Source organism: Narcine bancroftii, chromosome 10, assembly GCF_036971445.1.
Source record: "Narcine bancroftii isolate sNarBan1 chromosome 10, sNarBan1.hap1, whole genome shotgun sequence".
NCBI classification, from domain to species: Eukaryota; Metazoa; Chordata; class Chondrichthyes; order Torpediniformes; family Narcinidae; genus Narcine; species Narcine bancroftii.
The window spans coordinates 70,989,930-71,017,678 of NC_091478.1; the positions used below are offsets into that span (position 1 = coordinate 70,989,930).

The 27,749-nt window shown below is 38.2% G+C and overlaps 1 protein-coding gene across 8 annotated transcripts in view; it reads right to left on the reverse strand.

Moving 5' to 3' along the window:
- Positions 1 to 27,749, reverse strand: part of LOC138744724 (polyamine-modulated factor 1-binding protein 1) — a 640,882-nt gene that overhangs the window by 504,325 nt on the left and 108,808 nt on the right. For all 8 annotated transcript variants that reach the window (XM_069901308.1, XM_069901306.1, XM_069901305.1 and 5 more), the window contains exon 5: positions 7,031 to 7,098. In XM_069901308.1, coding sequence (XP_069757409.1) covers positions 7,031 to 7,098 — 68 coding nt within the window. The remainder of the gene's footprint in view (positions 1 to 7,030; positions 7,099 to 27,749) is intronic.

A 27,749-nucleotide genomic window follows, 5' to 3' on the forward strand; every position in this document is an offset into this window, starting at 1 on the left:
GGTCTAGTGCTGTGTCGGAGGACATACAAGCGCGGCCGGCGATGATCCCGGGCATGCGCGGTGCGTCGCGGGTCCGGGAGCTTTTAAATAAAGTGTGGGCTGCGGGGGGACCCAGACCCGCACTGGATGAGTGGCAAGCGCAACTGACGAAGAGGGAAGTCCTGCCTTGGTTCCACCAAGGCAGGAGGAATTTACTTTGGAGGCTGTGTTTAAGGAAGGTAGGCCTCAAGAGGGAGTAATAGAACCTGGACTGGATTCTGTATTTACTATTCTGGAAGAGATTGCTCATCAGATGGAAAATATGACAGTACAGATGCCTACACAGTTAAATCAAGGATTTATGGAAATGAAAATTAAAATGAATAATATTTGTGAAGAAATGTCTTCTGTGAAGAATGATATGAATGTGGTTAAAAGTGATGTTAATAGATGTTTAAAGGCGGTGGATACTGTACAGGATAATTTTTTTTTACTTGAAGCAGCTTTTTATGAATGTAAAGATCAAGTGGAACGAAACAGAGAAAAAATGGAAAAAGTGGAGGATTCTTTCATGGGTTGGGGGATCCAGAAGAAGGAACTGTTGAAAAAGATTGATTCTTTAGAAAATCAAGGTCAGAGGAATAATGTAGTAGGTATTGAAGGCTCAGACCTGGTGAAATTTTTTTAGAAGTGGATTCCTAATGTGCTGGGTAGTGATTTTTTTCCGGATGGTCTGGAATTGGACCGGGCATACAGAGCGTTGAGGAAGAAGCCTTTCCTGGGCCAACCACCACATGCAGCTTTGATTCGCTGCTTGAGATACCAGGACAGAGAAATGATGTTGGAGATTGCAGTTCAAAAGGCTCGACAAAATCAAACTCCAATGATGGTTCAGGACAACAGAGTGTTTTTTTTAACGGTGATTTGAGTCAAGAAATTATTAAGAGGTGTAGAGAATTTAATTCAGCTAAAGAAGTACTGTGGAGAAAGGGTTATAAATTTGCTTTTCGCTATCCTGCTGTATTGAAAGTAATTTATGGAAATTTTCAGTCTCAATTTTTTGAGAATGATCATGATGAATTAATTTTTGCTAATTCGTTGCCAGAATTACGAAGAAGTGGACGGTCACCATTATTGTCACCTAAAAAGAGGGTAAATGGGAATGGGAAGAAGGTTGAATTGACACAGAGTCTTCTTGACATTGAAGATCCGGAACATTCATTGGGACTGGAATCGTTGGGTTGAATGTGTTTGATTAAGTACTTTAGAATAGTTTGACTGGGGGGGGGGGGTGGATGGCACTGAAGCTTTTGATAGTCATCTGCCACTAGTGGGTTTACCACACCCAGATTTTTGGGGAGTTACTACATTACTGTAGTTTGTGATTGAGTTTTTTTTTTAGTTGGGGTTTCTTTCTATATTTAAGGGGGGGGGGGAAAGGGTTATTTTATTTATAAGGGATTTTTTTTGCAAGGGAAGCAATATTCTGTAATAGTGTGAAGACTGTATTGTAAGGCTAAAGAAAGTTAAAAAAAAACAGTATCAGGCAGCAAGTTTGGCATTGGAGAAACAAATTGAGTTAGAAAATGAATTTCAGAAGAAGGTTACAGAAGACAAGAAAGCAGCATTAGCTAAGTTGAAGTTACATTATAATACTTTACAAACATATCAGTATGAGCGATTTATTCAAAGATTTAAGCAACGTTATTACAAGTTGGGTGAGAGGACTCATAAGGTGTTAGCTTGGCAATTAAAAACGGAACAAGTATCGAGAACTATTAATGCTGTTAAAAAAAATTCAATAGTTACCTATAAACTTCAGGAAATCAATGACCAATTTTATTCATTTTATCAGAAATTGTATCCTTCTGAGGGAAAACAGAGTGATGGTCCTATTGAATTCTTCTTATCTAAGTTAAATTTACCAGTTTTGGGGGAGGAAGAGGTAAAGGAATTGGAAGCTCCGTTTACAGATTTTGAGATTAAGGAAGCTATACAAGAGATCCCAAATGGAAAGTCACTAGGTGATGATGGATTTCAATGGAATTTTATAAAGTGTTTTATGAAGATTTATCTTCTATATTTCGGGATGTGTAAAAAAAAAAAAAAAAAGGTCTTAAAATACGCTTGGTCAGCTCCCAGGAATTTATCCACCATTACGTCATTTAAGATGGCCAGAATCTTCTCTTTTATAATGAAAATATGTTTCATGACATCACTAGCCTCTTCCCTGAACTCACCATGTTCCATGACCTTTGCCACAGTGACAATAGGTGCGAAAAATTGATTTAATTAGCTCCAGAGACGATCGCATTAATCTTGAAAAGTGGACCCATTATATCCCCTGTTATGCTTTTACTCTTAATATTATTATCAAATCTGTGAAGATTTTCTTTTACCTTATCTGCCAAAGACATCTCATGTCCTCTTTGATCTCACGATTTCTCCTATAAGTGTACTCTTATATCTCTTACTCTGATCAAGGGCTTAAGTTAATCACCACTGCCTAGACTTAGCACATGCCTCCTTTTAATCACTGATTGGAGCCTCAATATCTCGACAGGCAGAGCTCCATAATCGTAGAGCCTTGCCTTTCATTCCAAAAGGAACTTACTTACCCTGATGTCCCTGGCTCACTTTTTAAAACCTCCCACTTGCCACATGTCCCTTTCCTTGCAAACAGCCTCCCAATCAACCTTTCCAAATTCCTGCCTAATGCCTTCTAATTAGCTTTGCATAATTTCAGACTAACTTTTATGAAACTGTGTGATATGATGGCAAGTCCAAGATGATGCTGATAGGTAGATTCAATGATGATAGTCCCATTGAATATCAGGGAAATTTTATTAGTCTTTATTTTGTTGAAAGTGGCTAAACCTAGAACTTTTATAGCACAAAATGTTATTTTGCTATACGTTAGGCCAAGACAGAGTGCAAAATAGGTCTTTCTGCGTCATTATTTGAGGAGTTGCAAATGCAACTGGCACTGTACGATCATTAGTAAACATTGCCACTTCTGCCATTATGAAGTCAGGATCACTAATGAAGTAGCTGAAGATGGTTATGCCTATGACACTGCCCTGAAGTCATGATCGAAAAAGTCAATTTCATACATGTCATTCAGTTTACACCACTGAGGAATCCATCTCATTAACAATTGCAGACAATTGTAGGATTAATTACATGGATGCAGAAAAAGTAGCAAACTTTTCCAATCAAATTAAACTGATGATACTGCTCAAATGGTATTAATTGATGGCAAATTAAAGGAATACGATTAAACATTAAACAATAAAACCAAGATGATAGAAGGACAAGTTATTTTGGAATATCAATACTACTTACAAATTCACAATTTAAATCATAATATACTGATGTGCTGTGAGATTTTAAATGTAAATGTGAAAATCTTAGAATATTTGCCAGTAATTAAGTTCATTTTATTTTGTTCTTTCAATCCATCTGCAATTATTTCACAAAGCAAACATCAATTAATTCCACATGGAAATCTCCAGCATTCATTTAAAATAATTATCCAGTCTTGATGACAGGAAACAAAATAGTATCGTTAAGCACCAGAAGTATTTTTTATTAAAAACATAAATACTCAAGCTGACAATTACTAGTAGAAGCAATTTCTAAATCATTCATTTATAAAATTCAAGTTTCCAAAAGTATAAAATGTTGCCTAAAAGAGATGGATAGTCACATATCATAGCTTTCTCTTTGAAAATTTGAGGGAATGCTTGCTATGATTAAAATGTTTGAAGATCAAATGTCATTAAGTTATTAACTTCTCTTTAGTAACCTCAATCTTTACTTGTGTTACTTGCATCGTGGAGAAGTGCATCTGTCAGATAATAATGGCACTGTACAATGTAGATTTTTTTAAAATATACTTTATCATTCCTTATGAATTCTGATCTCATTTCAGATATTGAGTAATCAGGATGAGAAAAAAACAAAAAACATTCTTGCATTTGTGTAAATTTGAAGATGTTAGAAGGAACAATGTGATGTAAACATAGTCAAATATTCTATTAACACTGACCATTTTGAATCACAAATCACATACCACTTTAAGTAATCCCTTATTAACCACAGAGCACCTATGGCATCCTATACCATAAATGCTCTGTGGTTAGTAAGGTATAATTTTGGTGGTATGTGAATGGAAAGAAATGGTTGAGAACCACTGCATTAGTGAGACAAGATACTGAAACCACTGCATTAGTTAGACAAGATACTGGAACCACTGCATCAGTGAGACAAGATACTGGAATCATTAGTGCTGTGGCTCTCAACCTTTTTCTTTCCACTCACATACCACCTTAAATGCCACAGATGCTCTGTGGTTAGTAAGGCATATGAGTGGAAAAAAAAGGTTGAAAACCACTACACCAGAGGATTGCTATACTTGTAGAAATATATTTATCCTCAAATATGCAGCAGAAAGGAACTGGGGGAAAACTATGCAAGAAGGAAGAAAAAAATAACAGCGACAGGTAGCAAAGTAGTGGGCAGAAAACTTCAGATATATGTCATAACCTTCAGAAATGTAACTTGGATCACAATTAAAATTAAGTCATAAAGATTGTGAGAATTCAGAATCCTGGATTCAAACAAAATGTTGCTAAAAGTGATAATGCTGACTGAAGCCTTTACCTACCTCAATAGGATCTCCTCTCATTCCCAAAACCAACCATTGAACAAAAGTGCTCAATATAAAACAAAACTAAGAGATGAAATTTAACCTAATATGGAACAATAGAATTTTTAAATGCATTCAGTTGCCTTACATCAATTTCATTTTTCTTTACTAAAATCAAGTTTCCTGATTTAAAATTATGGAACAATTTGAAATCTGTAGATCATGTTATAAACACAAGAGATCCAATTATATAAATGTCAATGAACTGCATATAATACCCAGTTTGTTTGATACAAAGACTAAATTTTTCACACCTTCAACTAGTTTTCACATTTGGAAAAAAAAACAACCAATTAATACTTGAAGCATCATATGTCCATATTTTGAATATGAAATAATTGCTTTCATTGTAAAGTTCAGGTTTAAAATGGAGCTCAGCAATCCACTATTTGTCCTCAATCAATATTCAAATTTTCTGTCATCTTAATAAAAACAATTATTTTTGTAATTATGAAAATTTTAATTTTGACATCTGCAATCCCATTTTGCAACTTATTGTAATAGTTTCAGACAAATGCAGCTGAATCTAAATTATGCTCTTCATTTACATGTTCTAGTCATCGGATACATGCAAATGAAGTCTATTTGCATAATGAATTCCTGTCATTGCTTCAGCTCTTTTCTTTGCCTCTTATTCAGCAAGCTTCGATAACAAAAACCAAGTACTTTTATGAAAGATATATTTTGTATTGTACAATATACCTCTGATTTTTAAAATAAATTCCTTCAGTAACTGTCAAAAATTATCCAAGTAAAACGGGAATCTATGTCCTAGCTTTTCATTATTTTCCTTAATTGCAGGAAATAACTTTTGTTTAATGAGGTACTTTATTTAAATTAAGCACCTGAGCCAATTAGTCAGCTCTGACCTTGTGTGAAAAAACAAAGCGGTTAGAGAAGAATAGTATTTAAAAAAATTTAAAAGCCTCTCCCCTTTGCCTCATCTTTTCAAATGTTAGGTAAAGCGGTATGCTGATAATTACTTAATCAAATATGACAGAAGGGACTAATTTACTGATTACAATAAAGCCCGAGGGGGTTATGACAAAAATTTCTCCACAACTTCATTCCAGCTTTTATTTAAATAGGCTTTGATTATTTATAACAAAATATCATTGCAACATATTGTAGCAGATGAGACTGTAAAGCGTCGTCTCCCATCAGCTATAGTCCAATGAGCAGCCGGTGCTGTTCTGCTGCTGCTGTGGGCTTTCCTGCGCCAGCACGGCAGTAATGCCAAGCTATTGGTGTGTTTACCCTTTGGGAACGTTAACTGTAATTCTTCAGCTTTTAAAATCAATTAACCCTTATGTTAATTAGTGTCAAGTCTATAGAAAGCCGCCGCAAATGGCAAGAGCTGGCACACTGCCATCCATTCACTGGCAGCGCCACAGCTCTCTTGATAACAGCGGGTATGTTAGGGCCCGTATGTACGTCTGTCAAAACTGTTGAGCCAAGGGAGATTATCCAGACCCCTACAGCAAACACGAAGTCATATCTGAAGGCGCAACTGGCAGGATTACCATGCGCTACACTGTAAATCCTTTCTCAGAGGACATGTTTCAAGTTGAAAACAAGGATGTGTGCACTGTCTGTATTTAATCATCTTTTGCTTGGCCGTGCAGAAGCGACTGCGTTCCCACTTCGAAGACAAAGCCGCCATGCCATCGACTGTCTCTACGAGAGATGCCAGGAGATGGAAAAAAATAGCAACGACGGTGCCAGGGGCAATATGGCCAACTGTCAAAGTACGAGCCAGTGTTTTGTTCGATGTCGACCTGTCTTCTATTCAAGTTCGTTTACAAAAGCAATACCAAAAAAACACAAAGGAACTATTTTGGAGTGGTGCTTTCTGTCTGATGCCACGGGGAATGACAGTGAACCAAACCTACTTGTCTGCGGGGTACTGGTACTTAACAGAAAAAAAACAAGAAATTGTGCAAAAATTATGCCTTGCACTTTACAAAAATGGAAATACAAGCAATTTTGGTGCGAACATCCTTCCTGACAGAACATTGGAGATTTACTACTTAGTCTGGAGCTTGTTTTTAACCATCAATTGACCCAGGTACACAGGAAAATAAAAATCATACTCTTGCAGCAGGCAGGCAGCCTGAGATTTATCTGCATTCAGTGCTATCACCAGGGAGATGAATGGGCCGATCTGTAGCCTTTTACAAGATCTACTATGGGAATGAAGGAGGAGGGATGCCACAGAGACGTGTACAAACTTGAAGTGAGAATGTTTAAAGGTGCTTCTTGGACAAATTCAACAATGCATACATTGAATGGGAAAATTAAATGTTTCTTTTTTTATGTGAAAGAGTGCCATTTACTTACGGTGGAAGTGTTGCCATGGATCCCGAAAGGTGTTCAGTTGGCATCACACGCAGCATTACCGACGAGAGCTGAAAACAAAAGGGACAAAAAGTACAAAAGGAATTTAAAAAATAATTATGAATGGATTTTACATGAAACTGCTGCAATGTTACGGATATACTTCTCGCAACTTCCTCAAGTACTGCACATAATTCAAACCGTATAGATTGCTGAATATTTCTGCTGGTGATGGATTTTAATCTGGCATCATCTGGGAAATTTATAACAAGTTGTGGATGTATCTTTTATCTACATTTTCATTTTCAAAGTGTATGCTTTTGAATATAAACAGAAGATGTTTGAGTAATCAATGCATTTGTGCTGTGGAAAGAATCTTCGAGCATTTTGCTGGAACACAATGGCACCAGCTCCTGTGAAAACCAACGTTCGGAGGAGAAAGCTCTCTGCAGAGGGATAACGTTAAATGGGTCACGGGCTCTACCAGCTGCTAGGTTCCATACACCGCAATCAAAGTTAATGTTCTAAAATTATTACAGTCAAACAGTCATGTGGTGGCAGTTAACGTCCCAAGTGTTTAATCATCTTACAGTAGAATGGTTTTATGCATATTTCATTTGCATATCATTAAGCTGGTTAAGCATGGGGTATTCAGAGTGGTATGAATACAATGCGAGTCTCGTATGATCCATATCAGCGAAGCTGGTTTGCTCAATCGTCTGTTTTTCTTTGCTTTTAATCCGATAACTCTGTTACATTTCAAACATTTGTGTCTGGAAAGCATTATGGAATTCTAATTTTAATTATTTTTTTTTTAATTGCTGAAATAATATTTTTTAAATAATACAACAAAGGAATTATAAGAGGACATGGATACAAAAAAATGCTCTAGAGCGAAGGATTGTCAATAATTATTTCATCTTGATGAAAATGGAAACTCTTTTATAGAAGTAAAAATAAAGAGAATGTCAGAAGTGAAGATTCAGTGAAATTGTGAATGAACTTTGCAACATTTGTTTGCCTAAAAGTCGGACTGCATGCATCAACTATTGCTGCACAAATTGGTGTGCATCTAATTCCAATAGGCACTATTAAACCATTAATGTGATTAATTAATTATTTCAGTCTGAAAGCCTATTATGCATACACGACAGATACAGTGGACTCTTTGTCACTTTCATACATGAATAACAGCAATTGCAGGCCTTTGTGCATCTTCTCAATGGTTTAATTCATTCGCTTCAACATTGCCTAGTTCTGGCAGATAATTAAAATTACTTCCTGGGAAAACTAAAAAGACAATTAAGCATGGAAATCTTTTGCTGATGTACAACACATGAATTCATTTGGAAATTAGGCCACTTTGTTCCTTCACCCGCTCTCGCTTTTGTTTCCAATCTTAATATTCAAATGAGATACATCGTGACTCTACTGTACAATTAGCTGGCGATAAAAGCCAGACCCTGCTGACTGCGACATTTTGGGCAGTGGACATGCAGATGTCGCTGTTGTTCTTCGCATGGCTATAATGATATGTAAAATAGCGAGCATCACTTGGATACAAAGTAATTTAAATTTTATTGCAAGAAATCTCTGCTTTTTCTTCTGAAGGAATGCCTTCATAAATGTAGTTCGAATCCAATGGTGTTGGGATTCTGGAGCACTTCCCACGGAATTATAAACATGATATAAATGTGCATGTTGTCATCTACTGTAGTCCTGAATAATTCCAATTCAACTGCCTTCGAATGGATTTATCAGTATGGATAACCTGTATTTTCATTACTGAATATTTGATCTACTTTGCATACATAACTGAATTATAGAAAAATATCTCCAATGGCTTTCACTAATTTATCCATCGGATATTATCACTCAGTCACTGATGATTTTAACACCGTTGGTATTCAGGCCATCACTTTCACTGCTGTTGGTAAGACGGTACTTATTTATATGCATGCACTGACTTTGCGTCTATGTAGACTGTCAAATTCTGTGCAAATGAAAAGTTAGCACTTGAAATCTTAATAACATCTACATTTGCTAGTACTGATTAATATTTGGAATGCTTTCTATTAATAAAAAAAGACCTGCATATTTAATGAATGATTTTTCAACTGGAGAAATCTGCAAGTGTATCTATGTGTTATGTGTCATGAGAAACATTTCCTAAGCATATATTTATTCAAGTATATTGTAAGCAACGTAGAATTCTGAATACTATTCTCTATTAGCATAGAACAAATGGGAAATATTACTCTTATCAAAACGCTGGTAGTTTTGAAACCTTGAAACTACAAATAGACTAAATGAACAATGAGTTTCCTTTGAAGTGTAAAATGTTTGACAAGAGATGTGTTATGTGGATTCCTTATTTACAGTATTCAATCAATATAAATTAGAACTAAGATCTGGAAGAACAGTATGATCCACACTTCACCAACCTTTGTTCATAAGACTGAGAAAAGCAATGACTTAAATTATTACAACAGATTACAAATTGCAAATTGGGATAACGTTGCTTTGTTCTCCCAACTTAATATAGGAAATGAACAATTATGAGAGTTGCACTGTTAAATTCCATTGCATAAAGAGATCTATTTTTCATTAAAAATATTCCTTAATAATTTTCAGTAACAAATGTATTTTAAAAAATTTAAAAGTCATGAAATGTAATTAGTCTCAAATGTTATATTTTCCATAAAAACTGGAAATAAAACAATATATTCAAAGTGATTATTGGTAGGAATGTTGAATGTTTGATGAAAACTAATTTAGCCAATATCTAACAAAATAACAAAGTTAACATGTTGGGATTAATGATCCAGTGGAAGTGGAAGCTCGAAAGAAATGCTGTAGTGTAAAATTAACGTAATTTTTCTTAATAAGGCTCAATGACAAAACTAAATGTTGTTGACCGAAATAAACAAACATTCTCTGGAACAGTTTGGCAAACAACTACCTTGTAATACCAAAATACTGCAGAAGCTGGAAATCTTTAGATAAAAATTGAAATTGTTAGAAATATTCAACAGGTTTGGGATTTCTTTTACATGGCATGACTTGAATTTATGGGTGCGAGGTACAAATTTGGAGATGATACAAAACTTGAAAGTTCAGTAAACAGGAAGTAATATTGTAACAGACTTCAAAAGGTAGAAATTTGAAGAATAATTGGCAGAGATAGAACAAAGTAAATGATGCATATTCCAAAAGGTGTAAAGGAATAGAGACACACAGAAGTTTAACATATTATCTATAAAGGTGGTAGGACAGGTAGAAAAATGCTAAAGCATATGGGATCCCTAACATACAAACGAAGGCAGTTGTTTTAAAAAAATAAGTTTGGCTATTGACACAGGTTTAAGTTGAATGGGGAGGGATTCAACAGGAACCTGAGTTATTGTTGTTTATTTTTATACATAGAAGATGGTGGATGAATGGAATGGGCTGCTGGTGGAGGTGGTTGATGCAGGTGCTATTACAATGTTTAATTTTTAAAAACTGGGCAGATACATGGGTTTAGTGGGATATGGGCAGGCAATTGGGACTAGCGTACATAGGACATTTCCGTTGGCATAGGCAAGTTGGGCCAAAGGGCTCATTTCCTCATTTTACGACTCTATTTGTTTAAATCTAGGCACATATTTGCGATTACTAAATTTACTAAAGTGGTTTCCTGGATAAGGGTTATGTGGATAATCCAAGCAAATTCTTACAATGCATGAATATGGAGTAATGATTCCAGTGACTTAAGGATTACTTACTGGTGGGTATTGATTCAAGGTAAATTCAATACGAATCATAGGGGACCTGAAGAAAAACACTTCTCTGGTGTTTAAAATTTGCAATGCAATGCCTGAAAGGATGGTGAATACAGGTTAAATAATAGCCTTCAGAAAGATAATGAAATACATATCTCAATTTGAAATTACAGAGATATGGAGAAAGTACGGAACCAATCGCCCATGTGATATTAATTCACGCAGCTGCATCAATGGGGCAAATATTGCAGATTGTTAAGTATTATGTCATATTTTTTGGCCTAACTGAAAGGAATTGAGATTTTAAATTGACATACTGGACATCTGAAATAAGATTAGAAAATGCTGAAAGTACTCACTAGAATAAGAAGCATTTAGAGAGAGGGAAACAGCATGTGAACTCGATTGCCAAGCCTCAAGTATTTCTAGTATTTGCCCTTCTTACTCAAATCAATATGATGCTTAGCAGAGATTGTGCAGGCTATGTCGTAAACACTTCTGATTTCACAAAAAAAATGTAAAGCCAAAATTCCTGTTATTTTCTGTTGAGACCAGAGCGGAATTACAACCAAAGAAAGCCTATGTTTGCCAGCTTCCACTTCATGTAAAGGTTTATCTTCAAACACACTCCAGCTATGAAAAAACAGAAATCGACCTATGGCTGTCAAAATACATTTGAAAGAAATTAACTGACCAATATTTAATAGCTAAATGGATGTCCTCATTTTAAAATGCCAGTATCAATGTTAAAGCGTAAAAGCACAATATTCCTCCAAGCTGTGTTGCAAATGGCAGAAACACACTGTAATTGCATACATTCATCCAGTTACACCCAAACAAAACAGAAATTTCAAACAAACATTAAATACAAATTTTAAAAGATATATTGATTCTATATTTAAAAGGAAAAGTAATTGTTTTATTCAATTGATCTTAGGTAGCATTGCATGTAATTAAATGTTAAACACTCAGTGGACTAAAAACAGTGGAGAAGAACTAGTATGAGGTGCACAAGTTAAAAAAAAATTAACACCACCATTTTAATTAACTTCAATGATCACATTGGCAATAGTTCAGCAAACTCATGAGTACCATTGATTATAAAGTAGAGAAGAACAAACAAAAAGAGCTGTTATTTTGCAAAGGAAATAGCAAAGTCTAAATCCTACAGAAATCACATACCGGGGAGAGTAATATTGCAAGTCATGTGTACTATAAATCCTTGCCTCAAATTTGGCTTGCGATCTTTAAAAAAGATCTTGTCTAAATTGGTCACAATGAACTTTGGGATAGATAATCTTGGGAACCAACATTTCTGCTTTAAATGCATTGTGGTAAAAATAATTGTGCTAAAAAGTGATCAACATTTTTCTTAATGTATGGGATCAAAAATAACATTTCCAGCCTGTAAATTGTGCAGAGACTTGGTAATAATTGCTAAACTTCCCCATTTTATTTATGAAATTTAACAGACATTTAAAATTCCCTCTGGAAACACACAAGAACATAACTGTAATGTGATTTTTACAATGAGTTAGTTACAAGTCCTCTTCAAACTAACCAGACAAACCTGCTGGAGTGCAATACAGTGATTTGGCATGTAATAATATTATTATGAGCTCCCATTTAACAGTGTGAGGACTATTAAGGGCTAGTACAGGCTGCAACCATTCACAGATTTGGAGAGACTGGGTGGCAACAGCTAGTACAGGCTGTACCCAAATTCATTACTTTGGAGAGGAAAAGGAACATTTATTTCTTTTTCCAGGGACACAGGTGGTGAAAGAGTCATGTCTGTGGAACAGCACCTTATTGACCAGCAGCCATGTCATCGAAAACAAAGCTGAAATAGCTCTGTGTGATTATGGATAATTCGGCTGATTCTTCCTATCAGGGAAATTATTGAATCCCTACCATGACCAAAGGAAAGGTCACTTTGATTAACCCATACCTGGATTTTGGAAGCATCGTAGAAATCACACGTTTTATTTCCCCATGCAGAAAAAGGGGAGTTGTGACAACTGTTTGTACAAAAGGATCTTTTCTCTGGAGGAAACTCGACAAGGATTTGTGAGTTTTCAGCAGTCCATTCACTCAGTCTCTCCCATCTCCTTCGTGATTACTTCCGTGCATCAGTTTGAAAGTCTGCATTTCAACAATGGATTTCTAAGACTGAACCTTGGAATGACTTTTCAGAATTGTTCCAAAGCTGTAATGGTTTGAGTATCCCACACATTTTTCTAACTCTAACTGAAATGCACGTAGCTCAAAGTGTCTTTGCTTTCTTCTTTTGCTTCTCTGCTTCCTCTACCTCAAATCTATTTTTTTTATAACTCAATCTGTTTCAATGGTAACTGCTGCTCAAGGGATTTACTCTTGAGAAATTGTTCTAACTCCCCCTCTACAAACTTCCCTGTTGCTATATAGTTTTGTTCTATAATTCTCTGGATCTCTGCCTTTTCATAGATGGTTTTAATCGCACCTAGTCCCAACCTTTGTGCAATAGTTACCAACTCATTTTTTTTTCACCCTCTGAAAACAGAGGATGGAGATTTAAAAACTCATCAATATTCATTACTCCTGATTTCCCACACACCCACAAGCCTTTTAATTGGCGTTCAAAAAAAAAATAACCAATCAAATAGAAAGTCAATCAGTAAGGTCCAATTTTGGTCAGATCCTGGATGATCCCAAATTTGTTACGTCGCAGACCAGCAGCAATGGGAATTCAGCAAGACTATGTTATTGTTTTCTTTTACAACAATATATTTATTAGTAACTACAAATAATATAATACATTAGTCAAATCAAACCCAACGATGTGCTAATGTGTATGTGCATATGAGTGTGATACCCAAACCATTACAGCTTAGACACAAATCTAGAAAGTTATTCCAAGTTCAGTCTTAAAAATCCCTTGTTGAAACGCAGGCTTTTAAATTGATACACTGAAGTAATCATGAAGGAGGTGGGAGAGAATGAATGACCAGACTACTGAAAACTCACAAATCCTTGTCGAGTTTCTTCCAGAGAAAAGATCCTTTCACACAAACAGTTGTCATAACTCTCCTTTTCCTTGTATAGGGGAAATGAAATGAGTCACTTCCACGATGCATCCAAAACCTAGGAATGGGTCAATCAAAGTTATCTTTCCTTTGGTCATGGTGTGGTTCAATAATTTCCCTGACAGGAACAATCAGCCAAATTATCCATTTCACGCACAGTCACTCCATCTCAGTTATCCATGAGATGGCTGGTGGTCAAATAAATGCTGTTTCCTCCAGTGTCCCACTCACATGACTCTCTCACAACCAGTGTCTCTGGATAAAGCAATAAATGTTCTTTCTCTTCCACCAGATTATCAACTTTGGGCATAGTCTGTACTAGATGTTGCCACCCAGTCTCTCGACAGCTGTGAATCGTTGCTGCCAGTACTAGCCCTTAAAGTGGTACACACTAAATAAAATGAGAGCTGATAATAGGAGTTATTGCCCAAATGTTGGGACGCTGCGATAAAATAGTCTATGAAAAAGACAGATATCTGGAGAATTAGAGTAAAAACTTGTATAACAGCAGGGAAGTTTGCAGAGGAGGAGTTAGAACAGTTTCCTGAGAGGAAAGCCCTTCAGCAACAGATTGAATTAGAAGAACATAGATTTGAGGCAGAAGAAGCAGGGAAGTAATGGGAGGAAGCAGAGAAGCAAAGACAGTTTGAGCTACTTGTTTTTGAATTAGTTAGAAAAATGTAGATTTGTGACAGAGGAAGCAGAGAAGCAAAGGCAGTTTGAGAAAAAGAAGATGAGAAACAGAGTTCCACTTTCTGGTCCTAGTAAGATGTTTGTGACCAACAGGAGGTGAGGTTAGTTCTTCCATTTGATGAGGCTGAGATTGATAAATACTTCCAGCATTTTGAGAAAGTTGCTGAGAGTTTAAAGTGGCCACAAGACCATTGGTCCCTCATGTTACAAAGTGTGATTAAAGGGAAGGGAAGGCCCAGCAGGCTTACTCTGCCCTTAGAACCGAACAAGCTGCTGATTCAAAATTCAAGCCGTAGTGAAAGCTTATGAATTGGTTCGAGAAGCTTATTTGCAAAAATTCAGGAATACAGATGAAACAGTCTTGTATAGATTTTCCGTATGACAAAGCTGTATTCTTTCTTTTTAAAAATATAAGTTTAACATAAATCCTACATACAAAGTCCAATATAACAAAAAGTATGTTTATATATATTAATTTGTGATTAAATTAATATAAATGTAATTCAAAAAAATTCATCCATATTTGTTGATTTAACATTTCTTAAAAAATAATTCTCAATCGAAATCAATTGAGTCAAATGATACCAACCCTCGGTTAATTCACAGAGTAATATCTGTCTAATTTGATGATATGATGTAGGACAACCATAATTAAGCCCGTATATAATCAATTAATCTAAAAGTTAAAAAAAAGGAAACAAAAAAACTAAAACTAAATCTAATCTATCCCTCCCTCTAATCAAGGTTACCTTGTGGGGGGGAGAAAAAAAGTATCAAATAGCGACCTCCAGAAACCAGAGAATCGCCAGAGCATTCAAATTACTTAAATCTTTTCAAATTGAAACTTTCTATTTATAATGTATCTAATTTTCTCCAAGCTTAAATGTCATTAAATTATGTAACCACTATGTATGAGTAGGTGAAGATTCATCTTTCCATTTCATTAAAGCTGTCTGCTTTGACCGATTTTGCACATAAAAACAATGGTAACAGACTGAGAGCTGTTAGGAGATCTTTGGGAATAGTAGGGTATTATAGAAAGTTCTGTAAAAAACTTTGCTGATATCGCCCTTCCTTTGACTAACCTTCTGAAGAAGGTTTGTTTGGACAGAACTCTGTCAGGAAGCATTTGATACAATGAAAGCCATTTTATGTCCTCAGCCTGTGCTTAAGTCATCTGACTTTGAGAAGCCATTTTCTTTAGCAGTAGATGTTGGTGATGAAGCTGCAGGAGCAGGGCTATTACAAATAAAGGGTTGTGATGATACTGACCATCCAGTGGCTTACTTATCCAAGAAATTCAATGAACATCAAAATAATTATTCCATCATAAAGATTATGGTCACTTGTACTGGCTTTGGAACATTTCGATGTTTACATCTGCACGTCTCAGGGATTAATTGTTGTGTATATTGACCATAAATCTCTTAGTGTTCTTGAGTAAAATGAAAAATAAAAATAGATGATTGTTAAACTGGAGTCTAATTCGGCAGGAATATGATTTAATTAGAGGCAAAGATAATGTAATTGCTGATTGCCTTTCAAGATGTTAAGTTTGCAATATTTCGCAGAAAATTGAAACTTATTATTTGTACCCACTGCTGTCTATATTATATCATGTAACAAGAGTGAATGTATTATTTCAAACATTGTAGATTGCAGTTAAAATTTCGCTCACATCAAAATTTTCTTTGTTGAGGAAAGGTATTACAAGCTCCCATTTCATTTAGTGTGAGTATCACTTTAAGAATTAGAACAGGCTGCAACCTTTCACAGTTTTGGAGAGACTGGGTGGCAACATCTAGTATGGACTGTACTCAAATTTGCTACTTTGGAGAGGAAAAAGAACATTTGTTACTTTTTCCAGGGTGACAGGTGGTGACAGTCATGTCTGTGGAACACTGAAGGAACAGAACCTTATTGACCAGCAGCCATCTCATCGAACACAAAGCTGGAATGGCTCTGTGAGATTATGGATAATTCAGCTGATTCTTCCTGACAAGGGAATTATTGAATCCTCATCGTGACCAAAGGAAAGGTCACTTTGATTAACCCGTACTCGGATTTTGGAAGTATCATGGAAGTCACTTGTTTCATTTCCCCATGTAAGAAAAAAAGGGACTTGTGACAAAGGATATTTCTCTAGAAGAAACTTGACAAGGATTTGTGAGTTTTCTGCAATCCAATCATTCAGTCTCTCCCATCTCCTTCATGATTACTTCTGTGCATCAGTTTGAAAGTCTGCATTTCAACAATGGACTTCTAAGAATGAACCTTGGAATGACTTTCTAGAATTGTGCCTACGCTGTAATGGTTTGGGGATCTCTCTCACACATACAGACACACACGTACATTTGCACATAGTTGGTTTTCATTTGACTAATGTGTTATATTATTAGTTTTTAAATAGTGTTTTAAAAGAAAAAATAGCACTGCCTTTGTGAATTTCCATTGCTGTTAGTCTGCGACGTAACAGTATACATTCCTTGTTTTCTTGTGTACCAGGCGAAGTTTCCTGTAGAAAGCTGCAGAAATTCATAGGACACTTCTTTCCTGATCATTACTTCATTCATCTTACTGAAACATATTTGGAAACACTAAAATAAATGCTGAAAAGAGTTCCCTTAGATCAGAAGCAATAGCTAGCTCTGCTATAATTCCAGCAATCACCTTTATGTCTTTCTCACCAATTTTGGGCAGGGGACCAATTTCAAATAGTTTTTAACTATAAAAGATGTTTATTTAGAATATCAAGGGAAGTTAACAGTTTCAAGATTCTTGAACAATAATTTGGTCTTCCAATTAAAATCACTTCCAAAGATTTTGGAAATCAGTATATAATTTTTGCCGTATTCAACATCATAAGGAGTATTCTTCTCCTTCAGTACAAGACCTTAGATTAGCTGCCAGACATAATTTCATCATAATATTTTGACTTAAACTGCCACTAGTACAATGTTTGTAAACATAACAGCAAATGCCAAATTCCAAAGCTATTTCAAAAATGAGAAACTTTAAATTAAAAGGAGCGGGAAAATAGTTGTAATACTCATAGAAATAGCAGTACCTCTGTATTAACAATTATTATATCTGATTATTGTAATATGTCAACACAGAATTGTCATCAAGCATTCACCAATCAAAACTTTAAAGATTTTTTTTCCCAAATAGAAATACCCCTGGTATCTGGTGCCTATGAGGATTGGTAGATGCCAGATAAGTGTATTTTCCAATTGCTTGAAAATGCGTGGTCGAATGATTGGTGAACTAATGGAAAGGCATGTCAATTCTAAACTTACATATTATTTATTTTCCTTGATTCTTTTGCCGGCTGTTTGAATTCTGGATACCAGGGGTTTTACTGTACAATATTGTGACAACAAACAGTTATGGAGGAAAGATTTTCAATAAAGTTTACTCTATCCATTTTCATTTGGCAAACCAGCCTCTCAGAAACTAGTCAACTGAACCTTTGCTGTTCTCCATTCTGAGGCAAATGTTTTCTTATTTAGGCAAGGTGAGCAAAACTGTATGCAGTCCTTCAGATTCTGTCTCACCAAACCTATTTTGTTATCTACCAGACAGCAATAGAAATTAGCCCAGTGTTATATTTCAAATAATATTTAATTGTTAACAATGACATAACACCTTATTACACTTATCTAAATTTATCTACACTTATCTAACTTAACTATGTGCGAATATACTGGTGTGTGTGCAGAATTCCCCAAAGTACAATGCTCGAAAGAAAGTTCACAGTTCAGTTTTGGAAATTCAGTGTTGACACGTAGGCATGAAATAGGGACTTGGAGGGGTGCGGTACACAGGCCTTAGAAGAGCACGACAAGCAGGCCTTACATGCAATTAGCAGTTCATGAAGTTGGTGAAAGAGACAGGAGGGATGGTGGGGGGGCGGGGGAGGGGGGTGAGATAATGTTGATTAACTTATGAAACCCTTGATTAGGTGCTTCCAGTGAAATATCCTTTGAAGACAAAAGCCAATCAAAACTCCCCTCTTCTTTGGAGTAGGGGACAAGAAGCGAGTGATGCTCACAAAGTTTCCAAAACCCTTTCTGTGGGTCAGATGAACTTAAGTGACCCTCACACAATCAAAGTGCAGTATTTCTTCTGCTTTCAGAACCCTTTCCATGGGTCAGCCGAACAAAGTGGCCTTCACTTTTTGGTCACAGAGTGGTATTCTCATTCCACTATAATACGAGGAAATCAGACAGATTACCTATAACCACACGAGGCCAATCCAGTACTGTTATGTACACGACAGCAGCAATGAAGATTAGCCAAGACGATGTTATATAGTTGTTAATTACTAATTTAAAATATTATTTTAAATATAACTCCTACTCCAATTTAACTAATTTACCTAAACTTAACTAAATTTATATACAATTATCTACCTTAAATTTTAACTATACGCGAATATATTGGTTTATGTGAAATACCCCAAGCCACTACAGCTCAAGGTTCAATTCTAGAAAGGCAGTTCCAAGTTTAAAGTTCAGAAATTTGGTGATGATACGTTGGCTTGAGATTGATGCGACACATAGGCTTTAGATGGTTGAGGCATGAAGGCCTTAGATGAATGGGGAGACACGCAGGCTTTAGGATGGTTGAGACACACAGGCCTTAAATAGTAAGACTCACAGGCTTTAAATTGTTAAAGCACACAGGCCTTAGATGAATGCTGAGACACGCACTTAGATGGAAGGAGCAATTCATGAAGTGGGTGAAAGAGACCGGGATGACAGAAGGTTGATTAACTCACAAACACCCTTCCTGAGGTTCTTCAAAAAAATGTCCTTTTTAGACGAGTGCCTTCTTCAGCATTTAGAACACTTTTCACAGGTCAGTCGAGTAGAATGCAGTATTTATTCTGCAAATTTAAAACCCCTTTCGTGGGTCAGTAGAGTGCAGTATTTCTTTCGCAACTTTACCATGCTGTATGTCTAAATTAAAATTAAAATTTAACTTTAAAAAAATCGAATAAATAAAAAATAATTAATTTTTTAAAATGAATTTAAAATTTTAAATAAAATTAAATTTTAAAATTTTAAAAATAAATTTAAAAAATTAAATTAAAATAAGAAAACTGATTAAAATTAAATTCTAAAAATTACATTAAAATAAAAAATTAAACAAAATAAATTTATTTTTTAATTAAAAATAAATAAATATATTGAATTAAAATTAACATTTAAAATTTAAAAATTATGAATTTATAAAATTAAATTAAACTAAATTAAAAATAATATAGTTAAATTAATTTTTTTAAGGGGTTGGTTAAATTTTTAGCAAACCTGAACAAATAATTTTTTAAAACAGCAATCAACATCTGCAAGACTTGCACATCACAGATATGTTGAGTATTCATTCTATATTACTATACAAGTGACGTTCCACCTTATTTTGGTCTTTAGGAACATATTAAAATATTTAGAGATATGTTGGACTCATTGCCTCAGATCCCTTGGTTTATTGATATATTTTAAATGCTACCTCTAAATAAGATATTTATTTCACTAATCTTCCATTAAGCTTCAACAATTCTCTATGTGGAGGTGTTTATTTGTGATAAGCACCAACGTCCAGTTTAATTTTGGAAGAGTCACATGTTATTGTGTAAGAGGATATTCCAAAAATAACTTTAATGAAATTTCTTTATCGACAATGTTACGTGCTCCCATTTTTCAGTTCTTTTTATTTTTGTGGGACTGTCCCCTTAGAATCAGGATCAGGATTTATTGTCATGGACAAGTCATGAAGTTTGGTGTTATGCGGCAGCATTGTAGTGCAAACATACACATTATAACTATCTTATGACATACTATAAAAAAATAAAATAATAATTACAATAATAGTAAACAAAAAGTAAGGCAGTGTCTTTGGTTCATTGATTATTCAGGAATCTGATGGTAGCAGGGAAGAAGCTGTCCTTGTGCCGCTGAGTGCTCGTCTTTAGGCTCCTAAACCTTTTCCCCAAAGGCAGCAGAGTGAAGAGGGAATGGCCTGGGTGATGGGGGGGGGAAGGAGTCTTTAAGGATAGAGGCTGCTTTTTTAAGACACTGCCTCATGTAGATCCCCTTGATGGAGTGAATTCAGGTGCATGTGATGTCTCAGGTCAAGTTAACAACCTTCTGGAGTTTATTTTTGTCCTGAGAGCTGATGCCTCCATACCATACAGTGATGCAACCAATCAGAATACTCTCCACGGTACACCTGAAGAAGTTTATGAGAGTCTTTGGTGACATACCAAATCTCCTCAGACATCTCACAAAGTATAGCCACTGGCGAGCCTTTTTTGTGATTGCATCAACGTAGAGGCTCCAGGGCAGATCCTTGGAGATTTTTTTTTTTTTTTTTTTTTTTTACACCCAAGAATTTGAAGTCCTTTCCCCTCTCCACTACTGAGCTATCAATGAGGACTAGAACATGTTCCCCTCACTTCCTCCTGAAATCCACAATCATCTTCTTGGTTTTGCTGACATTGAGCGCAAGGTTGCTGTCATTGCACTATTCAACGAGCTGACCCATCTCCCTCCAGTACGCTTCCTCATTGCTGTTTGTGATTCTGCCAACAACTGTGGTGTCATCAGCAAACTTGTGGATGGCATTGGAATTGTGCCTGGTGTGACAAGTATATAGATATGTTTTTGGGAGATAAATTGGGAAAGGTTTGTTAGGGTAGGTCACATACAAACACTTTAAAACAGATCTTATTTAAAATACTGGAGCTTTGCTAATGCTAGACATATAGTCTCCACAGCTTTTGCAAGAGCTTTGGAGAGTGCCCAAGAGCCTTCAGTAATGGATTGCTGTTTACAAAAAGGAAATAAATGAAAGAGCTTGTTAGAGCCGCAGACAGTCTGGAGCTATTCTAGGAGGGCCATATGATTTGGCAAACAGAGAGAGTCAAACAGGCTTTCTCTCTAAGAGAGAGAGTGAATTTTTCTTCTAGAGTGTTACAACCAGCAGTCAGCAGCTGGGACTAGAACAGGACAAGCTGGCAAGCTTATGGAAAGCCCTTTTGGAAGATGGCGTGGTCAAAGCCCTTGTGGTTCATGCTAGAGGAATAAGAGAATTCTGTGATGTCCTGAAAGTAAGAGGTTATCATCTGGAGAACCCTAAAGGAGCAAATTTCATCAGCAAGACACTGAAGTGGCTGATTTCCATCAGTTGTGGATGTCCTTCAATAACAAATCTCTCTCTGAAAACCAACAAGAACCTTCCTGAGCAGTAACCATTTACCTTTCAAGCACCAAAGCCTGGTGAACTTTATAAATGTTAAATTCTGTGCACAGTATAAGAATTGCCAGTGACCAGTGAACTTGGAGGAATGAGAAGTGAGATTGAACTGTGAACCAAATAACTTTTCTGAACTTACGCACACGTGCACTTAGAATTATAAGGGGGTTAAGTTAGGTTAGTTAAATTAAAGTGTGATTCTGTTTTCATGTTTAAAGATAATTAAAAGCAACTTTTGTTTAAGTAACCATTTGTCTTGGTGAATATCTATTGCTGCTGGGTTTTGGGGTCCTCTGGGCTCTTAACACTGGCCACACAGTCGGGGACGTATAATGAGTAGAGCAGTGGGCTAAGCACACATCCTTGGTGTGCGCTTGTGTTGATAATCAGTGAGGAGGAGACATTGTTTCCAATTCATACTGAGTGTGGTCTTCCGATGGGAAAGTCAAGGATCCAGTTGCAGATGGGGGTACAAAGGCCTAGAGTTTGTCTAGCTTCTTGACCAGCAGTAAGCGAATAATGGTATTGAAGGCTGAGCTGTAGTCTATGAATAGCAGCCGTATGTATGAGTTGCTGTTTTCAAGGTGATCCAGAGTTGAGTGGAGAGCCAACGATATTACATCTGCCATGCAGCGAATGTGACGATAGGTTAATTGCAATGGGTCCAGATCTTTACTTAAGTATGTGTTAATTCTGGCCATGACCAGCCTCTCATTGCATTTCATCACAGTAGAAGTTAGTGTTACTGGGCGGTAGTCATTGAGGCAGTCCACACTACTATCTTGGGTACCAGGATGATTGATGCCCTTTTGAAGCTGGTGGGAACCTCTAACTTCCACAATGAAAGGTTGAAGATGTCCATGATGTGATAGAGGTGTTTGGGAGATAAATTGGGAAAGGTTTGTTAGAGCAGGTCATACAGAAACACTTTAAAACAGAAAACTTGTAGGAGCTTTTGCACGAGTGCTCAGAGACTCATGATGGACTGTTATTTGCAAAATGCAACAAATGTTACAACATGATGATAGTGGAGGGTTCACCCTCTTGAATGATGTTCTGACATTGCCCTCAGAAACAGATATCACGGAGTCCTCAGCCTTTTCAGGGATTCTAGAAGGCACTGTTTGGTTCTTCTTCTCAAAATGGGGATAGGTGTTCAGCTCATCGGGTTGTGAAGCAGCGCAGCCATCTATAGTGTTCATCTTTGCTTTATAGGCTGTAATAGCCTGCACTCCCTGCCATAGATGGTGTGCATGAATATATGTTTCTAGCTTCCTCTGGAATTGCCACTTTGCTTTGGAGATGGCCTTCCACAGGTACCTGAACTTCTTGTAAAGATCGTGATCCCCGGTATTAAACACCCTTGTTCTCGCCCTCAACAAGTTGCCGATTCTCTGATTCATCTAGGACTTCTGGTTGGGGAACACCTGGTATTTGTGCATTGGCACACACTCATCCACACAGGTCTTGATGAAGTCTATGACACCTGCTGTATATTCATTTAAGTCTATGGAAGAGTTCTTGAATATGTTCCAGTCCACCAATTCAAAGCAGTCCTGCAGACTCTACTCTGCCTCCCTCAACCACACCTTCACTGTCTTCACCACTGGTGCTGTGGTCTTCAGTCTCAGCTTGTACACCAGGAGTACAAGTCCAGCTAAGTGATCAGTCTTGCCAAAGTGCGGTCGTGGTATGGCTCAGAATGCATTTTTCATGGTGGTGTAGCAGTGGTCAAGTGTTTAGGTTCCCCTAGTCTCACATGTGACATGTTGGTGGTAGTTTGTCAGAGACTTCTTCAGGTTGGCCTGATAGAAGTCTCCCACAATGATCAGGAAAGCTTCCGGATGTCCTGTCTCATGGCTGTTTATCACAGTGCTCAGTCCCTTCAGTGCCAGCCTGACGTTAGCCTGGGGTGGAATGAACACTGTAACACTGTGACCAGGATGATGGTGGTGAACTCCCTCAGCAGGTAGAATTGGAGGCACGATCGCCAAATTTTCCAGGTCGGGGAGCAGGACTGGGTCAAGACTGTCACATCTGTGCACCATGATGATGACACAAACACCACCCTTGGGTTGCAGTGCCGTTTCCGGAATGTCCGTGTTTAGCCATGTTTCCACAAAACACATCACACAGCACTCGCTGATGTTGAAGTCTGGCTTGGAGTTCATCAAGTTTGTTCTCCAAGGACTGTACTTTGGCCAGGAGAATAGTAGGGAGCAGAAGCCTCAGATCCCGGCATATCAGTTTGACCTGTAGCCCCCCTCCCCGTGTCTACGTGGTCAGGTCTTCTTTACTTGGCTCGTGGGTCCACTGCTGAAGTTGTTGTTGTACCTGTTGGAGTTTTTGTTGTACCTGCTTGAACTATTTAAAGCTACGGAGCTGTTGTTGTACTTGCGTGAGCTGTTTAAAGGTTCCTTGTCCGACTGAGATTGACAGTTCTGCCAATTCGAAGCGATCCGAGTTCCTCAATGCTGTCGGGTAAGTTTGTTTTTGTTTCTCACTTTTTGTTTAATCCTTTAAGGAGTTCTGAACAGGATTTGATTATTCCCATCAGAGATGCTCGCAAAGAGTCGCCACTGTAAGGCACCATTTTGTCTCATTTTAAGGGAACAGATTTGGCAGGGCTCTGAAGGATTTGAAGTGACTGTGAAACTAGCAGCAGGTTTTGAACGTCATGTTCATTTTACTGGATACATTCGCAGAGTCAATACAGAAGCCCTAGAGAGGCTAGCTTACTGAAGAAGCAGTACACAGCTTTGCTGTAGAGGAGCCATTTTTAAGAAGACAACACAGGGGCAAACAACTCCTTGAAAATACTGTGCTGTTTGGCCTCATTGTGTGGTTATAGATGAACTGTAGTAATTGAGGGATGAGTTTGTTGACAACCTGCCTGATTCCCTGCTATAAAGGAATGGGAAAAAAACACTCTGTGACCAGAAGTGGAAGGTCACTTTTGTTCGGCTAACCCACAGAAAGGGTTCTGAAGCCAGAAGAAATAGTGGCCAGAGTGAGATTCACTTGAGTTTGACTGAACCACGAAAAGGATTTTGAAAGCTTCTTGAGCACCACTTGCTTCGAGTCTCCACACCCACCCGCCCCCCCCCCCACCAATACCAAAAAAGAGGAGAGTTTTAGGTGGCACTCGTATAAAATGAACATTTAATTGGAAGCACCTTAATAAGGGTTATGAGTTACAAACATTCTGTCACCCTCAGTCTCTTTCACCCACTTCATGAATTGCTAATTTCACCAAAAGCCTGTGCGCTGCATCAATATCGAGTCTATGTGTCGTCGCTGAATTTCTGAAACTGGACTTTGAACATTGAACTGTCTTTTGAGAACTGTGCCTTGAGCTGTGGTGGCTCGGGATTATTACACACACACACCACTAGATAAGCTTAGTTAAGTTAGATAAGATAGTTAAATTGGATAGTGTCATTTTTTTGTTTATTATTAATTAAAATATTATTTTAAATATATCACTGTCTGGGCTGATTTCTATTTCTCCTGTCTGATAATATAACAACAAAAACAGGCCTTTCAACAATGAAGTCTATGCTGAACATGATGCCAAATTAAAATGAATCTTTTCTACCTGAACATGATCTATACCCCATTCATTCCCCACATATTTATGTATTTATCTATAAACCTCTTAAATGCTACTATGTATTCTTCTACTACTAACATTCAAGCACCTACAACTCAACTTATTTAAATGTTCCTCCTTGCGCCTTACATGCATGTTCTCTAGTATTTGACAATTTTACCCTGGGATAAAAAGATTATAACCATTTGCCGATCTACCTCTCTTAACTTAAAAAGCTTCTATCAGGTCTCCATCAGCCTTTGTTGCTCCTGAGGAAACGATCCATGTTTGTCCAACATGGGGTCCTCTTATCCTGCACCATCCTGGAAAATCTCTATCCTTGCAAAAGACTCCACATCCTTGATGTGGGCTACCAGAATTATACACAGTATTCCAAGTTCAGCTGAACCAGTGTTTTAAAGGGTTTGGGGGTCAATTACACTAAAAATAAAATGTTAATTCAGAAGTACAGAAACTCACTGAATATTAGACTATGTTCATTTTGATTTACAGCTTCTTTGATGATGAAGTAATTTCTGTCCATACACAGAAGAAATGTTACCAAGGATTATTATTACCATAATTTTGGTTAATGTTCCTTGGCAGGAGGTGGGGCTTAGGGTGCAGCATTTACCATTGAGTAACAATAACTCAATTTTCAAATCCACATCATTAGTGTGGCTAGAACAACAGAGCAGAGGCTGCATATTCTGTAGCACTGTGGCAGCTCACCACTAGGCAGGCGAACCGGCCCCGCTTGTAAGCCATGCAGCGTGGCAGCCGGCCAAAATGGCACAATTGGGGGGGGTGTCCCTTCTTCCCAGCACGGGGCTCAGAAGCCCACGCTGGGGAACCACGTGACACGCGGGTTACGTCAGCGCCCTCCAGCTCAGTTCTCAGCCAGGTCCGGGCTGGGAGTATAAGTGCAGCCCAGCAGCCTGCAATAAACTAGTCTGCTCACTGAGCTCAACCCGTCTGGTTGTGTGTGTTATTGCAGGAGCAGATTAGCTGCTGCTACAATTAGTGACCCCGACTGGTTCAAGCGTCTTTGAACCCATCATGAGTGAGCCTGGGATCAGCGCTATAGCCGTGAAACTGTCTGAATTCTGGGTTCAGGAGCAGGAGACCTGGTTCAGCCATGCGGAGGCTCAGTTTCAACTCCGCCAGATTTCATCCGACACAATTAGATTCTACCACGTGGTCACTGCCCTGGACCAGGCCACAGCCAGATGTGTGCTGCACCTCATTCACCACCTACCTGCCGAAGACAAATATGAGACCATCAAGCGAGTGCTTACCGGATCCCTCGGACTATCCAGGCACCAGCGTGCCACTCAGATGCTGCACCTCGACGCCCTGGGGGACAGGTCATGGGTGATCACACCAACTGCCCACTCTTTGAGCGCATTTTCCTCAACCATATGGCCAGGGACATCCGGCCACTGCTGGTTCAGTAGAGTATCACCGACGCTAGGAAGGTCACGCAGAAGGCCCAAGAGCTATGGCTCGCATGATTCCTGGAGGGCTCAGCGGTCCAGCAGGTCACGAGGAGCAGACATGTCCACACCAAATCCACCCCTAGCGCTGCAGTAGAGCATCCAGACCGTGCAGGGGCCCCCAAGAGCATAACCAAGGCCAAAGCATCCGCTCAAGGCCTCTGCTTCTACCACCAGCACTGGGGAGCCAAGGCTCGGAAATGTCATCAGCCTTACTTGTCCCAAGGAAACGACCAGGCTGGCTGCTGTTAATGGCTGTGGCAGCTGGCCAAGGACACAGCCTCCTCTACCTGCGAGACTCAGTCAGCGGCCGGCGGTTCCTCATTGACATTGGAGCCCAGATCAGCGTCATCCCGGCCATGGCCGTCGAGTCCAGGAACTGATCTCATAGACCTCCCCTCCGCGCGGCCAATGCATCAGGAACCCAGACGTATGGAGAAAAGTCGGTCCATTTCCAGATCGGCCAACAAAATTTAATGTGGAGGTTCACCGTCTCGTCCCTCCCGACCGCCATCCTGGGAGCAGATTTCCACCTCGCACTTCTGATGGACATCCGAGATAGGCACCTGGTGGACGCCCGTACCTTCCAGGCCATTCGCTTCGATGCCTCCCGCTCGGAGCAACCGCAGATGGCCACGATGAGCACGGCTAGAGACGAGTTCCAGTGAATCCTGGTTGAGTTCTCAACACTCCTCAAGCCTCGCCGCGCCACGGGGTGTTCCTCCAAATCCCCACCCAGGGCCCACCAGTTCACGCCAAGGCACGCCGGCTCCCACCTTACAAGCTCCAGGTGGCGAAGGAGTTTTCGCACCTGTTGGAACAGGGGATCATTCAGCGGTCCGACAGCCTGTG